The sequence below is a fragment of the Eublepharis macularius genome, chromosome 2, assembly GCF_028583425.1.
Source record: "Eublepharis macularius isolate TG4126 chromosome 2, MPM_Emac_v1.0, whole genome shotgun sequence".
NCBI classification, from domain to species: Eukaryota; Metazoa; Chordata; class Lepidosauria; order Squamata; family Eublepharidae; genus Eublepharis; species Eublepharis macularius.
The window spans coordinates 191,175,995-191,191,874 of NC_072791.1; the positions used below are offsets into that span (position 1 = coordinate 191,175,995).

At 41.2% G+C, this 15,880-nt stretch overlaps 1 protein-coding gene across 1 annotated transcript in view; it reads right to left on the bottom strand.

The window, feature by feature from the left end:
• Nucleotides 1-315: 315 nt before the first annotated feature.
• The window catches only part of LY75 (lymphocyte antigen 75), a 126,467-nt gene continuing 110,902 nt past the window's right edge, over nucleotides 316-15,880 (bottom strand). The window contains exons 36-41 of the mRNA XM_054970110.1: nucleotides 15,250-15,463; nucleotides 8,576-8,680; nucleotides 7,310-7,432; nucleotides 5,396-5,569; nucleotides 3,483-3,509; nucleotides 316-2,434 (exon numbers count right to left, since the gene is read on the bottom strand). Of these exons, the coding sequence (XP_054826085.1) occupies nucleotides 2,247-2,434; nucleotides 3,483-3,509; nucleotides 5,396-5,569; nucleotides 7,310-7,432; nucleotides 8,576-8,680; nucleotides 15,250-15,463 (831 nt within the window). The 3' untranslated portion in view covers nucleotides 316-2,246. The remainder of the gene's footprint in view (nucleotides 2,435-3,482; nucleotides 3,510-5,395; nucleotides 5,570-7,309; nucleotides 7,433-8,575; nucleotides 8,681-15,249; nucleotides 15,464-15,880) is intronic.

A 15,880-nucleotide genomic window follows, 5' to 3' on the forward strand; every position in this document is an offset into this window, starting at 1 on the left:
TGGATCCATGGTAAGACTTAAATAAAGATGGTGTCTTAAGGCGGCTATGAAATTTGCCCTGAAGCATTCAAAAGACTAATTAGTCTGGCTAAATACTTGTTCAGTTTGTATTCCGGTTGCAATTAATGTGCAGTCACCTTTTCATTAAAATGCTGACCACCAAGCAGATATTTAGCATATACAAGGTGCCGTTCAAAGAACTGATTTTATCTCCACATGCGCATGTGTGCACGTACACAGGCAAATTCACTGTAAGCCTCTAAACAGTGCTTGGAAAGCCTGTTTTAGATCCACTACTAATTCCTAAAAATACCATTGCTCATAAAAACAAATCTTTATTTAACAATTTTCAAGTATTAAAATACATATAAAAATATAGATGGAAATTACAGTAATTCATTATGGCTTTTTCTTGTCTGTCGTAATGCAGACATAATTGACATTCAGTTACAAAGTTAATCAGAGAAATACTTGCAGAGTGCACGGGACTTCAGTTACAAAGTGTAATCCACAGGTTTTGATATTTGCATGCCACACCATTTCAGAGACTGCAACAGGGCCAAAGGCCTGTAAAAGGGCAGCTGCATCTTTGTCCACGCACCACTTCCTACGTGGTGTGTGGACACATCACCAAAGTGATGTGAACAGACATGGAACAAGCCCACTGGCTTTTGCGGAGGATTCCAATAAAAAAGACAATTCAACAATAAATGACGTTTGTCTAATTAAAGTGGCTAATTGCCTTCCTTTCTTCAGACCATTTGTTACTGTTATACTAGCTACAGATCTGAACCAGAACTCCTCTTTCAGGTGTGTAACCTCTTAACCGTTTAAAGTAAGAGCACAATAACATTTGATCAAAAATTGCTATTCATATACATTTAAATGTAGATATATCAAGATGGTAGCTGTGTTAGTCTGTCTGTAGCAGTAGAAAAGGGCAAAAGTCCAATAGCCTCTATAAGACTAACAAAATTTGTGGTAGGGTGGTAGGGTATGAGCTGTGACATACCCTACCACAAATTTTGTTAGCCTTATAGAGGCTATTGGACTTTTGCCCTTTTCTACATTTAAATGTGGAAGAGTTCTTTTACCCCACTGTTGTAATCAGGGCAAATCCTATGCTTTTCCTGGACTGGGGTTACTATACAGGGTTACTATAAACAATGGACATGGACATGATCCAACTAATTTTAAGCACTGAAGAATTACTATTTTAGTTGGAGAGACTGAAGCAACTTTATGATTGGCTGTATCATGCTCAATATAATTAATCTGTTAATATATATCAGTATATCTAATAGTCAACATGGCCCATCTGTGGATAGTTAAATCCATAGATCAGGGTCATGTTGGCAGAAAACATATTTTTTCCAAACTTGAGGACCCCCCTAGGCTTCCAGAAAAATCTGAAAGGCAACAAAGCATGGAGGGAGGAGTAAATCCCCTTCGAAAGACTGGAATGTTGTTTGCACATGTGTAGAGAAGGGGGGGGAGTTGTTGTCCCAGCAAGCACATTAGGTCACCCAGAGCCAATGACAACCCTGCCACCACTGCCACTCAAGCTGCTAGGGAGATGGACCGGGAGCTACTGGAGCCTCTGTCCCCTCAGCTTTAGCCAGATGGCAGCAGTTGTGTGGTAGACAGGCAGGGGAAGAGGACCAGGAGCCTCTGCTGAGAAAATGGGAATGGGCAGCAGCAACACTGGAAATGGGAGGGTACCATCGTGAAGGGGCAAGCAGCCCAGCAGTCACAGCAGTAGCAGCGGTAAGAAAGGAGAAGAGGCAGAGCAGCAGGGAGGGGGCCTGGTGAGTCATGGACAGATGGGTGGGGAAAGGGGGAAGAGGTGGGCATAGTGGTGAGAGGGACAGATGGGGAAACGGAAAGCAGGCAGGCAGGAGAGCAGGCAAGCAACAATCCCTCTCCCTGTTTGCCTGTGCAGGAAAGTGTGGGAGTCCAAGCTGAGGGTGGGTGTTGGTTTCAAGGGAGCTGACAACAGGAGTTCTAAAAGACCCGGTATATCAGTTTTTGTTCCCCACTCGAGATGGTCAGTATCCCAAAAGAATCGCATACCATTTCTGGAATCTTTCATAAATGCGGGGAATGGCTTCCTGTGAGAAAGTACAACTCAGTATGGAAGATGCTTAGATTATTATTGTCCACCCCTTTAAATTTCCTCGTAGGACTGCTCTTAGGACAATCCTGTTGTTCCTTTATGTCCTTATGTCTTTATAATTAACTGCAGTTTAGGCTGTATATTCATTTTCCTCATCTATGAGAACAGTTTCATCGTTACACGGTACTCGGCTGGAGAAATTGCGGGCCATAAATGTAGTAGAAGAAACCTTCCTTTGGTACAGGAACCAGAGAAATGCTGCAGAGACTGATACAATGACGGTGGAAGTAATTACTGTGAGTGTTGTCCAGGTTTTATCTGAAACGAAAGAATTTTTCTATCAAAAAGGTACAAAGACTCTGTCCTCCAGGTATTACTGTGTTACAGTTAAAAGCATGTTTAGTATATATTGTCAGATAAGCCATAAGGCATCAGCAGTCCCGGATCTTTTTCCTCAGAGCTCTACTTTAACTTTTGACAATCTTTTCCACTCTACAAGCTAATGTGGAAGACCAAGGTGCTGGTTAGCGCCCACGTTCATGAAGAGCTCAGTTAACGTTTAACCAATTTCCTGTACTGCAGGTATTTCTGACAGTGGCAAAATGTTCCTGATGTGCAAGAGATCAGAAAGCATGTTGAGGCCAATAAAATTTTGTACTGCTTTTTTTCTATTGTTTCTCCACATTATCTTGTACTAGCACCCTAAGCACAACAATGTGAGTTCTGTACAAAGCAGTCTCTACTCATGACATGTATGTATATATCAAATTTCTAACCATGCTTGCCCTTTTTGATACTACATAAACAGCACCAAATTTGGCAATATTTCCATAAAGAAAAGGGCTGTCCAGCCATAGCAAATTCATGGGCTACTACTGACTTCTGATGAAATAAAATAATCTAAAACCAGAGAAACTATGGCCATCATTACCAACCAATGGACCAAAGCCTGTTAAATGGGGTATCTAGAAAGAGGTAACATACAGTAACAGGAGTAAACACGTCTACTTTTATTCAAAAAGTTGTCTATCCAACTATTAGTTATTTTTAATAGCTACTATTGCATGTAAACTTTACAGACATTGCAAAAGTGAAGTCATGCCCTGAATTTAAGCTGAAGCTCGTAACTCTCATCAGATCAAGGCCCAGCAGCCAGTTCATGCTTCTTTTTGAACTCTGGTACGCAGGCCCAAATACACATGCAGCCTATAGCGGGCCTTCCCAATATTAGCAGAAAACCATTTGCAAATGGACTGGTTGTCTGCATGGGAAAATCCAAGTGCAAGTGACTGCCATAGCATGATGATAGTGCAGTAGCTAATGATGAGTGGATATAGTCTGAAAGGAAAAGGTAAAATATACTTACTTGGTAAATATTTCTTTTCATAAGCAGCTGGAAACATTCATGAAAAAGAAAATAAAGACAATATTAAAGTAAATATGCATTTAACATTAAACAAGACCAAAGAGATACCAGATTGGATCCGATTATCGGTCAGTGGAAAGAAGTGATGTTCGTGGGTCTTTCCCATGTCCCTTTCTCCCTGCAGTTATTTCCGATCCTAGGAAAGTTCGTTCCTGGGGTTGAGGGACCTGCATGGACTAATATTCACTCTGATTGGGAAACTGCTGTGGAGGGAGGGGATGAAATTGTGCTCATTGTTCCATCAGCGGAGCTGTGTTGATAGCAGGTAGAGGAAGGCAATTTCACCCCCTTGCCCTTCTCCACTGCAGTCTCTTGACCAATGGGGGTCCTGCCTAGCACAATGTTTTGTGGCATGTTGGCTTTTGCAGACATACTGCAGTGCTGGTATAACGATAGGAATAAAACATCATTTTCAAAGACTTTCCTTATGACTTCCTCTGTCATTCTTTTCCTTATGACTTTCTCTGTCATTCTTTTTCTCGATTTATATTATTTTAGTTACTGCAACAGACTATTGGTTTCTTCAGTAACAGAGGGATATAATCCTAATACCAAATCCTAAACACAGAGCTCATCACTCTACAGATTCTGATAAATACATGGGGCTCGTATATGAGCAGCTTTTCCCATTAATTTCAATGGACACCAGCTCTGCACATACAAGGAGATGTATGAAGAAGCCTCTGCATGGGGAAGTTCTTATAAATGCAGGAGTCCTGGGTGCATATCGGAGCTCTCTTCAGTTCAAGGTGCTGAAATCAATACGAGTTAATTGCATGCATCAGAATGTGCGCAGAATCACTTACAACTTTATCATGATTGGTCCAGTTAAGAAAGTTGTGGACTTTAAGAAATGAATTAGGGTCTTTATATTCTAACCACTCATTTTTACAGCTAGGGAACTCCACTTGCTTTCCAAAAAGTTCTTTCATAACTAATTATCTTGTTCAGAAACAATGAAGTAAAGTTGCAAATATACTGATACTGACATGCTGTCTGTCAGAACAAATCCACAAAAACATTTTTCCAAGGATTTGTAGATGCTGGTAATGTTGTAAGTTGCTCGATCCTGTTCGTATCTTTCAACTTAAAACAAATCATCGTTTATTCTAGGAAATGTCTGCCACTAACTGAATGATCAACTAGATGAATTATATCGTTTTATTTTCTTGGTTGAAGAGTGTGGGTTCATTTAGCTTCATTTCTCATTAACTTTTAATGCACATTATCTGAACAACTGCAACGAAGAGATCTATGAAATTCAAATGGGGGATCCGCAAGAGAGAGGAAATCCCATTTTCTATTCCTTCTGCTCCCTCACTGCTACTGTTATCTCATCCCCCCACCCTGCCCACTGCTGTTTATTTCCGTATTCCCCTGCTGCTGCTGCTGTCTCCATTTCAACTCCCAGCTGCCTTCCCTGCTGTATGTACATCCATTTCCTCCCCTCCATCTTTCTGCTGCCACCTGCCTAGCTTCATCATCCCCTATCTGCTCTTGCTGTTTCCTTTCCTTCCTTTGTTCCATTGCATTCCCCGCCCCCCTTCCCCACCACCGGTGTTTCGTGTGTGATGCATGCACATGCATAGTTTTTTGCTTTTTTGTAAACAATTTTATTTTTATATTTTTCTGGAAATCTAGTCCTGGTTGGTCCAATGGAGCATGTTACTGATCTGCACTGACTATTAGATACGTTATTTACTCCATATACATTTTGGGGGAGAAGCCTTAAAGGAAAGAGTATCCACAGCAGTCCAATGATTACAGGCTTCCAAGGCCTTTGCACGTAAGACTTTCAACTATCGATGAAATCTAATCATTCTTAGCACCAGGCAAGCATGATTCTTACGTACTGGTAGCTTCACAAATGATCTCAGTCAGTGGGAGATGTTCACAACTTGTTTTTTTCCATTCACCCGATGTAGTGTGCATTGTAGCACATGTATCCAGGAGCAAGTTGCTACTTCCTTCCTCCATCCAGTTTGTAAAATTCACTTTTGATTCATCATACCATTTAAAAACACCATCTGCAACAACATGTTGGATAAAAACTATGGTTTCAAATTATTTATACATTTTTGTTCAAGATGGTCCAATCTAAATGGCTATTTTAACTACTTGGCAACTAAAGCATCGTTCTGCGACAAGCTCCCATGGCAAAGGCATGCAAACTATGCTCCTGTTGCCATGAATCTCATTATACAACCAAACAGCAGATGTAATGCTGTAGTAAGCTATTGGGCAAGGGCTGCCGCTCCACCTAGGAAGCATGCAGCTGAAATGGTGTGTGTGCATTCCTGCATTACAGGAAAATGGCATCATTTTTGCAACGACGCTGCCAATTTTCTAAAAAATGCCTGCCTCCCACTGTCATCTTCCAGCTACACAGGAGCACGCAGGATAAGTATCTGTTAACCCCCCTCTGGCACCCCCTCCCCCGGTGTGACACCTCAGGGAACTTGACAACCCTGTATTGGGCTCACATGTTAGTGGCACAATCATGTCCCACCACAGCGTATGTTGTATGATAGTTATTCATTGTATGTATATCCCGCCTTCTTCCATCATGGAACTTAAGGCAGCTTCCATAGGATTCCCAAGAGGTCTTTCTTGTAGGCATTAACCAGGCTTTTGAACTTCAGCAAGGTTTTCATATCCTGTACCCCCCAACCATCTCTGGGATATATCATCACAGGAGACAATAGAAGCTGCCTTTGCACTTGTATTAGAGATGGTGGTGTAAAGTGCTGTAAAGTAACAACCGACTTATGATGACCCCGTAGAGTTTTCAGGGCAACAGATGTTCAGAGATGGTTTGCCATTGCTTGCCTCTGCAACCCCGGACTTCCTTAGTGCTCTCCCATCCAAGTACTAACCAGGGCTGTCCCTGCTTAGCTTCCAAGATCTGACAATATCTGGCCAGTCTGAGCCATCCAGGTAAATGTAGATAGGTCCTCCTGACTGAGTAGTAGAACATATGATTTGCATGCAGAAAGCCCCCAGTTCAAATCTCAAATAACAGAACTTAAAAAGGTATCATAAACTTTGGAAAGCTACCAGCAGACATAGCAGATAATACTGATTTAGATGGATGATGGATGAACTGCCCCAGTTCAGGATGAGGCAGCTTGGTGTGACCTACATCAGAAGTCACCAGCCTTTAATGAGAACTACTTCTGAGTAAAGAAAAATCTATTTAGCTATGCACTCCACACCCCCACACGTTTACCAAATTTTGTCCTGTCCTTGAAACAGGACATGGAATAGGAGGAATACCAGAAATATCAGTAAGCAGCACAGAGAAGAATCCTTTAAAAAAAACAAAACCCTGGACCACATTTTATTGTGATCTTTTCCTGGATCTTCTAGGAGATACATGAACTACTTTGCAGCAGCCTGCAAGCTACCGGTAGCTCATAAGTAACCTCTTGGAGGCCTCAGTCTAGATTAGTCTAGGCTACAGGATGTTATCCCATTTCTTTTTTTCTCCAGCTTAATCCGATACTGAAGGCTGTCCCTTATACCTTTGCTTTGCATATACCCTTGTAATTTTTTGCTTCTTACAGATTTTCCTCCTTGTGGACACCACAGGTACTCCAGCCCAGGGAAAAGCAATTACAAATGAAGGCCCTTTTTTTGTCTCGTTTTCAATACATTTGGAAAGTTTCAAAAGATGTATCACTGACAGACAGGAGTCTCTGCAAAGAACTTGTTCTTAATGGAGACGTTCTCAACAAAAGATGTGTACCAAAATATGAGTCACTTACCATCAGTATCATAAAACATGCCCAATGCAATATATTCAGGACCATGCCAATGGGTCTGGAAGGTTTTCAAGATAAAAGTATTTTCCTCTTTATTATTGATGCTAACAATGTCGGCTCCAGAGGCTGCACACGGGAGACAAAAACCAAATCCCAGCACTTTTGTCAAATATCAGTTTAAAAACAAATTGAACAGAACTTGTATAGGCGCTATGCTTAATACGCATTTGCTCCCATGGAACTATGCTTATGCACATTTGTTGCCACTGAGGCATAATCTTGTAGTCAGTTATGCACAATTAAATCCTGCTGCTCCCTGGGGGAATTATACACACATAACCAGCCACAGGAGTGCAGCCTAGGAATAAGGGCACTAAACACATTCGCTTAGAAGCATGTCCCACTGAGATGGCTGTGGTGACTGTGAGAGCTACCCAGTTAGTGAGTCTGATTTCTAACTGCACAGCAGAAGAGCAATAAAGCTTTTCATAGAACATTTGGATAACCTATAATTGGGCTAGATCAGTGGTTTATAAACTGTGCTGTGGGGAACCCTGGGGTTCTTTAGAGGTTTCCCGAGGAGAAAAATCAGCAGTGGGGGGAGAAGCTTGCCTAAAACACAGCTTGCCTGTTCACTACCAATTTTGCCCTGCATTCTGAAGCTAAAGAAGAGCGTTCAGCATTTCTTCAGTTCATTTCCCTGTTCATGTGAAGAAGCATTGAGTTTCTACAGTGGTCCAAATGAACTGATCCCAGAAAATCTTCTGCAATCTCTCTCTCTCTCTCTCTCTCTCTCTCTGTGTGTGTGTGTGTGTGTGTAGCATGCTCAGAGTTTTCTCAGCAGACAGATCAGTAACAAAGGCACTGGCAGTAAAAAGTTTGAAAACTACTAACTGAACTATTTATAGCAATTGTATCCACCCCTTCCCTGAGACGTGCCTGAAAGCACAGAGTAAAGCTACTTAAATCAGTTTAACTGAATAATTTTGCAGTGTTCCTGTAGATTACCAGGAAGATAGAGTGGGCTAAAGTGAATCAAATCGTATTTTCAAACTTCAAACCAAATGATCTACCCAAGAAGTCTTCTTCCTGATTCACGTAATGCCCTTGGATCTAGAATTATCGTTCTTGTATCAACTGCCATAATTACAAACAGCAATTAAGATGTCAAAATAACCCAGCCCTCCTTCACATGTTGTAACAGCCTGTGTATCTCATGAGTAGATCAGAAAGGGGCAAGGTGTGTGGAAGACAGAACAGTTCCATTACCATTGGCTTTGCAGAACTCTCTGGCATCATCAATACTCTCCAACGTTCCTCGAAGTAAAACATAGCAGCTACTTCCAAATGACATCCAAGAGGAAGGAAGACATGCTGTGCAGGAAACGGAATCATAATCGTTATAAGTAATTACAATTCTACTGATTAATAATAATAACACTGTTTATATAGCCATTTCCAAGGCACTGGTGTCCAAAATGCTCCATGAGATAAAATACACAGCAATCAGCACTCCAGATATTTATACCAAATGATTATTATTCAATGGTTTCATTCCCCACAAGAGTCAGACACTAAATTTAATCCTAAATCAATAGAATAATAGTGATTGTGTGCATATTAATTTTGGGTCCTGGACACGAAATTGTGCCCAAAATGTTTATTGCTAGAACAAATGTAAAAAAAAAAAGGACTCTTCAACTTGAAAAGGGAAGCATTCATTTACTAGATCTGCATATCAGATAAAATTGAGATATACATCAAAGCACACATCATTCCTCCCACGCAGATATACAATGCAATTATTTTTATTTCCAGACCATATGTAATGTACAGGATTACACACTTGAATGTTTCATTGGAAGGAGCGGCACTGAGTTCAAGGGGACTTTCTCGTAAATGTGCTTTAGAAATGTAGCCTTATTACCTCCTTAAACCCAAGTCTTCCACTTGCCCCTCCACACAGAACAAATTATTTCTGGGCACTGTTTTTTCCTTTGCTCAAAGCACACATCAAATCAGGATCACGTCCCACACTTTTCCGTCTGGGGACTGGATCACCATTGGAAGGAATGCTGAGAAAATGCTGTGAGAATAACTTACTAAACATACCATGCTTACCCAAAGAGATCATCTTGACTAGGGCTTAAACGTTTTAAATTAACTTTAGAAGTAAAAAAGAATCAATATCTGGGATCTTTTTAAAAAGAGCTATAGCGCAGTTTGGGCATTTCATTTCTCTGGTTCCCTATCAACTGGTGTAAGTCAAACATGCAAGCCAGAAGCAGAACCAAAGAGTTTCAATCCCCAAGAATTCACAGGAACTTTAAAAACCAACAGCATTTCTCAGAAAATGACTTAGTTTAGCACTGAAAATGCATTCTCAGCTCAGCTGAAGAGAACCAGTTCCTCATCAAAACCACAAGTAATAACTTAAACGGAAGCACACAGTGAATGCTTTTAGTTGGGAGCTTTGTTTTTGTTTTGTGCTTTTGCTTCTCCAAGAATTTAGGAAAATTCTATGCAAACGCTATGCAAACTCCCCATACACTTCTAAAAATCAGTTTTAGCTCCACGAATGAAAACAATGGCCAAATTTATCTCTGTCAATTAAGATCGACTGGTATACATACAAGGGTATGGTACTTATATGTTGAACCACAGTGTTGATGTTTCCTCTTACTGTAAATAAGTCTTATTTGTTTGTTTGGGATATCTCTATGCTATCTCTTCAGAGTCCTGCTTGAGGTGGCTTACAATTAAAACTGTGTAACAAAATAAAATCATTGAAAACAAGCCACTTGACATAAACATCATAAAAACTATCCATAAAAGCAGACCATTAAAAAGCTGTTAAGATAAAAAACCCTTGATAAAAAGCCTGAGTAAAAAGATGTGTTTTGCTCTGGCACCTAAAAGAAGGTAAAGAAGCCACCAGGTGAATGCCTCAAGAGGGAGGGCATTCCAGAGATAAGGTGCCACCACAGAAAATACCCTGTCTCTATTCACCACCTGCTTCACCTCTGAAAGTGGAGGAACAGAGAACAGGCCTTGGGAGGCAGATCTTAACTGGTGGGCTAGACAGCACAAGAGGAGACAGTCTTTCAGAATGTATTAAGATCATAATTACATGTTATTTTGTCCATCTTTACAACAAACTCTTGAGGAGTTTTAGAGACAGCAAAGCAAGCCTTAAAGTGACAGGCCCAAAGCTATCAAGAGAGGACAGATTCTCACAACCATCTCAGCTTAAGAAAACTCAGCCCATAACTGACTTTCATTAATATCAGCCTGTGGTGAAGAATCACAGGATTTGACTCTAGAATGTGTCCATAAACAAGGGTTAGCACAGGCTTACCAGAAGATAAATCCTATGTATGCTTGCACTTTTTCACAGCTTTGTAGGATACAAGCTGAAGTGTTCCTGTCAGTACAGACTGGTTTTTCCAGAGACTTCAATATAACTCCAAACATGATACAAATGAATAAAACACTGGTATATAATTTAATTCAACAAATGAAAGTGCAAAAGCTTGATTAAAAACATCAACACTGTGGTTCAATATATAAGTACCATGTACATACACATAGTAAGCTCTCACTTATACAGGTATGTCAGTACATTTTATCTCCATATGAACAGAACTAGAACCAGATGTATTTGGGCCCAAAGGCCTTCCTCAGTGGTATATAATCATACAAAGCACTCCATCAATATAGCTAATAAATCCAAAATACCTGACCCTGCACAAAATTGACCTAAAATGAGAAAAATAATTATTTAAAATAATAATTGTCTAGATATTTTGTGGGGAACAAAACTAATTAAAAATGTAACATACACATATATGATTATAATAAATAAAACTACTCACACAAGGATGTTTTATAAAGAATTCATGGAGTAAATGCATTCTTTTTCTCCCACAAAACAGCTTAAAGTGCAATATGGGCAACACATCAGGATGAAAGGTTTTTCTTTTGCCCACAGATTTAAAATGCATATAAAAATAATAACAAAAAAATCCAAATCCAAAATATGTATTTTTAAAAAAGTGTATCTAATTGAAAAAATATGAAGTATAAAATATTTACCTCCTTAGGCCAGGTCAGAAGAATTCAAATCAAAGATGGAGTGCTAAGCCACCACCAGAATTGAAATAGCATCATAACCACTCAACTCTTCTATATACTGAGAAGGGGGGAGGGGAAACATGATGCTATTTTCCAAAATAGCAAGGAGAGGGGGCTATGTTTTTGCTATTCTACGTGGACTGTTCTGTGCACATGTAGAATCAAAAACAGGGAAATACCTTCCCCCCCCCTTCCCGGTGTTATTTCAACATAGGAAAACGGCTGGGAGGGGGCAATCCAAGGCAGTTTGGGCTCTCCTTTATTTTTAATAGCCATTCCCCACAATTGCTGTGAGACTGCAGGGAACCAGAGTCAGGTCTGGGGAACCTCCAACTCTTTAAAAACCTGCATGTTTAGCTTGACCCATGGCTACCCACCTGAATCTGTCATGTTTGACTGTACCCATTCATCCATGCCAATATTAAGTTTATGGTCCTGAGTTACCTCAGTATTGTAACTGATCTCGTGTTGCAGCTGTTGAGTACATTCCTTAGCTCTTGAAAACCACTTTCGTTTTCTCCTTTTCACAGCACAGCCCGGCAGCTGGCAAAGCTGCGGACAATCTCTCCCGTTGATATTTTTTAGACTGACCTTGGGTTCTGAAATGTTGCATTGCTCAGTATCTTGTCTGCCTAGTGTGTGAACTCTGAAAATGTTTCCCAGACTGCCTCTGAACTTGTGGTTTAGGAGGGAGGGGGTTGTTTGGGTATATTGCCTTGTAACTGCCTTAAACCTTATTCCTTTCAAAGAGAAGTTGCCACGCTCATATGCATTTTATTTCATGTAATCCTATGGACCTGTGTATATGGAAAAAGACTGATTTCCTGAATAAAAGTCATTTAACCAAGGACCTGTGTCTTGTTGAAATGATCCAGGGATCTACCTGCCATATCCTGTCATCCATAGTCTGACAGAAACTGTCACATTATAGCACTCAAGCAACAATTCAGTTGTCATGATCAAAGGTAACCATCCTTTCAGCTACTATTGACATTAAGATCTTATGTACAGTTGTTGGATATAATTGCCTGACATCTGATGAAAAAACAATTCCCACCAACGGCTTATATAGAGTTAATTTGCTTTTTAAATTTGACTAGTGATTTTTCCACAAAGCTTTTTCACAGCTTGTAAGCTACTGGAAACCTTGTCGTCCCTCCACTTTTCCACAATACTGCGCTGTTTACAAAATGTACTTTACAACGATCTTTTGGAAAGACTGCAGCAAAACTGAGGTGGCTGCCACGTGGATGGGAAAGTCTGGATTTTCCCAGTATTGCACACATGAGAATCTATTTTCATGGCCCAGACTTCTGTAGCAGCCATTAACCCTACTGCAGGGCTTTTAATTTTTTTTTAAAAGGTAACTATTCTATTGGTATAATATTACATCAATGCAACAGTTACATACTTAAAAAAGGAAAGGAAAAATGACGGGGCGGGGGGAGGTGGAATGGCTGCTGTGAGGGACCAGGGCACAGAAAATGAGGGAACCCCATCATGTGGAAACCCTGTTGCCACTGCGCTGTATCAGTGACAATGGGAAAATCACACACGATCATGGCTGTGTGGAAAACTCCTAATTCTTCTTGCTGAAAGCATTGATATTGTTCTGCATGAGCACTGATGTAGCCCTGAATTTGAAAGGACAAAACGAACAGCAAAACACTAGCAAGGTTTTGCTTTCCACTGCAGCAGCATTTTACAATTTCACGGAACATGTTCCTTTTTAAAAAATACAAAAATACTTCTTAAGAATGCACACTCTCGCACTGGAATTTAACAAGTGGGCAGGAGAAGGGGGTGGTGCTTAGCCTCTTACTCCTCCAAACATTTTAACAGAGACTTGAGCTGGAGAAATCAGGAAGTGAAGCCTTACACAGAACAGAGGTATTGACTTATCAGCTACTTACTGTTGCAGATTAAACCTGTTCAAGCAAAGCTGCTAAACCAGTTCAAAACATGCTTTCCAGTTGGCATTGGCAATCTTCCATATTTCTGATTTACACTACTACTATCAACGAAAGACAGTAGCTCGGAGCATAGCAAGTCTTCAGATGTTGTGTAATGTATGTTCATTCTAGCAGGGGTTGTCTCGTTTTAAAAAATAAATTATCAACCATGCTTGTCCTCACTGATCTCAATCTTTTGCTTGTTTCACAATTAAATCTCACTTCTGAAAATGTTCACATCATTGCATTTATGTGCTGTGCAAATCAGACTGTATCTGTGCTCCTATTCATCATACAGATTCCGGAATTCGTGTGAATGTGTTTTATTGAGACAATTCCACCTCCTAGTACCATAAAGGTTTTGCCATGTATCTGGAGGCTGTGTTTGTTTTGCATCATGTTTCTCAATAATGGTACACTGGCCAAATGGACTTCAAACAAAATGATTTCCCAGCATAATGCAACTTCTTTATCCCCTTATGGAGGAAAAAAACCCAGGAAATTAATTTGTCCATCATCTATTTGATTTGATTTCTAGGCTGATTAAACCTGGAAAAAAAATGAGATTACACGCCACATTTTAGCATTTGTTTTAGCATTTGTCATCAGATCTCTTACCACTCCCCGCTCCCAACAGAAGTGCTGGTAGTCTGGCATAGGTTTCTTTTTAAAATCTTTTAAATGGCCAATTTTCTACATTATCTTAAATATGATAAAAGTTTTCAGAAGGATGACGAGGCGGTTACAAATATATTATCCTACATTAAAAATTATTAAACATATGCTACCCTTCCTTTGTAATGGGACTGGCAAGTCCCTTAAAGGAGAAAAATCAATGGTGTGGCGTAAGATTACAGAACAAATCTAATTTATCTATTGAGTAAATGTGACATTTTATTCTAGGGGTCTAGTGGAAATCTCACATACAACTTTTGGTAAGAGTTCAGAGGAAACATAACATAGGGCAGAAATTGTCAGTTGTTTCTGTGATGTTTGGATCCAACAATGTTGCTTCTTTTGTTTGTTTTTCAAATTACATTTTACAGGCAGTACTCGATTTCTAATGGCAGAGGTACAGCAAGATTTTAGTCCAGTAGGTGACAACCTTTTGAGAGTCAAAGCTCCCTTCAGGCTTTGAAAGGAGCTTTGACTTTTGAAAACGTATACCCTGAAAATCTCGTTGGTCTCTAAGGTACCACCGGACTCAACTCCTGCTGTTCTACTGCAGACCAGCACAGCTACCCACCCAAAACTATCTTTACTGGCAGAGGTGTCAGCATTCAAGCCTGCATGAAAGTTACTGGAGAGGGGGGACTTTACCCTTAAAGAAAAACGGGGGCATATGGTTGTGATTACACTCTGTATTTTTGTTTAAAGACGCACATTATTGCTCAGATCTGCCTAGACACAGCCGGCTACTCAGCCTAGAAGAAAGGGAAGGTTTCAGCCCTTGAAATTCTGCCGGGCCACAGGAACTTTGCCATAAAAGAGGGTAAAACATACAGTGGCAAAACGAAGGTCTGTAATAAAAGCACAAGCATATTCTGGGTTCCGGTTAAGGCTGCAGCCCCTGTACATGTTTACTTGGGGGTAAGCTGCCTCAAATGAGTGAACTGAGTAAACATGCTTCGGACTGTGATGTTTACGCCTACAGTCCAAAAGCACTCCCCATGTTTTTACGCGGCGAGACGCGAGGTTATTCTTGCCTTGAGAAAGGGTGTGTGTTTGCGAGAAGACAATTGAAGGCGGGAAGGAGCCGTCATTCCAGACAAGCGGGAGGCAAAAGCAGGGGCCAGGCGAGAAGGCGACCAGCCAGGACTTGCGGAGGCCCCAAGCGGGAAGGAGGAGCTGCCTTACCGTCTGCTCCTTGGGAGGGCAACGCGGCAGCCAGGAGAAGGCCGCCCAGGAGGCAGGAGTATGGGGGCAAAGGGCCACCCATGGCCAAACAGGCTTCTGCGCGGACGCTGCGCGTCTTCGAAGACCCAGCAGCCGCCCGCAGCTCCCAGACGCCACCCACCGCGGGCTGGTCGGAGGGGGCGGCCTTGACGGGGTGGGCGAGTCTCGGCCATTGCTGAAATGTTTAGAAAAGGCTTTTTCCTGGCTGGGATCTGCAGAAGAGAATGCGAAAGCCGGGCAAGGCTCTTGAGTGGGAACTCGATGAGAGTCCCGCTGTTTCTCGCCTCCCTTACAGCACAGAGAGAGAGTCCGAAAAAGCCTTTGCCAGGAGGCTCCCTCAGGGTCGTTATTTATGTGAGAAGCAGAAATGCAAATGACGTGCCGGACTAGCGCTGAGGAGAGTAGCCTTGTGGAATTTCTGTCAGTGGAACAAGCTAGAAAAAGGGCGACACTTCCCGTCTTCGAAGGGAGCTTTGACTCTCGAAAGCACATACCTTCGATGGAAATCTAAGGAATGGGGTAAAAGCCGGAACAGGCTGGACTGGGCCGGGAAGGGCATTAAACAAACAGCAGACTGACAAAAAACAGTGGG